At 68.3% G+C, this 864-nt stretch overlaps 1 protein-coding gene across 1 annotated transcript in view; it reads right to left on the bottom strand.

Annotated features, from left to right (window-relative positions):
- LOC114006398 (translation initiation factor IF-2-like) overlaps positions 1-864 on the bottom strand; it is a 4,603-nt gene that overhangs the window by 2,777 nt on the left and 962 nt on the right. Inside the window, exon 2 of the mRNA XM_027768812.1 lies at positions 449-619. Within this exon, the coding sequence (XP_027624613.1) occupies positions 449-619 (171 nt within the window). The remainder of the gene's footprint in view (positions 1-448; positions 620-864) is intronic.

Here is an 864-nt window from a genome sequence, read left to right as displayed (position 1 = left end):
TCGCTCCGCGCCGCGCTCCCTGCAGTCCGGCGTCCTGCACGCGCGGGCACCCTCCGGCCCCGGGGCGGCGCCTCTGGACGCACCTGGCAGGAAGGGGCTTGGCGCGGGCGACCTGGCGCACATCTGGGCGCACCGGAAGGGCCACCCGCAGAGGGGCATGCTTACGAGCGCAGGCGCCTCTGCCACACTGTACACACGGGCTTGCACACCCACGCCACACACGTGTTTACCTACCTGAGGGCCACGCCTGCCCGCAAACTCACGCGCAGCACGGCTTCCTGGGTGCGCTGGCCCAGCCTCCGCCCTCCGCAGGCCTTCGGCGCTCACGTCGCACGTGCATGTGCGCATGGGCTCACACACGTGCACCGTCTTGGAGCACACTTGTCTGATACGCCCGCGTGCTTGCTCAGCGCCCACACACTGGCACACCCACACGGCCCAACCACACCGGGCGCACGGAGGGCGCACGCGGGCGGCCCTGAGCGGCGGTGGGGCGCGGGGCGCCGCTGCCCCCGCGGACGGCTATCTGCCTGCCCATCAGCGCGCGGATCTGCGGCGTAAATGATGCATTGGACGAGGGGCGCATTTGTTGTGCGCGCTCTGAAAGGGCTCCGATAATCTGGAAGGCAGAGATAAGGAACACCATTTATTCCGCGGTACTTGGGAAACAATTCCCAGCCCTGTACAACCCCATTCTCGGGCAGCCTCCGGGAGCCGGGCAGATAACGATTGGCTATTCATTATCTTCGCCGGGAACAAAGATTAGCCGGCCGCGATGAAAAATTACCCCGGACAGCGGCGCAGCCCCGCGCGGACCCCCCTGCCCGCTGCTGGAGCCGGGTGCCCGCCCCGCTGCTCACGCCC

Source organism: Tupaia chinensis, unplaced genomic scaffold, assembly GCF_000334495.1.
Source record: "Tupaia chinensis unplaced genomic scaffold, TupChi_1.0 Scaffold147500_2, whole genome shotgun sequence".
Taxonomy (NCBI): Eukaryota; Metazoa; Chordata; class Mammalia; order Scandentia; family Tupaiidae; genus Tupaia; species Tupaia belangeri.
Note: the sequence above shows the minus strand (reverse complement) of the source record. Positions and strands in the feature narration are given on the sequence as shown.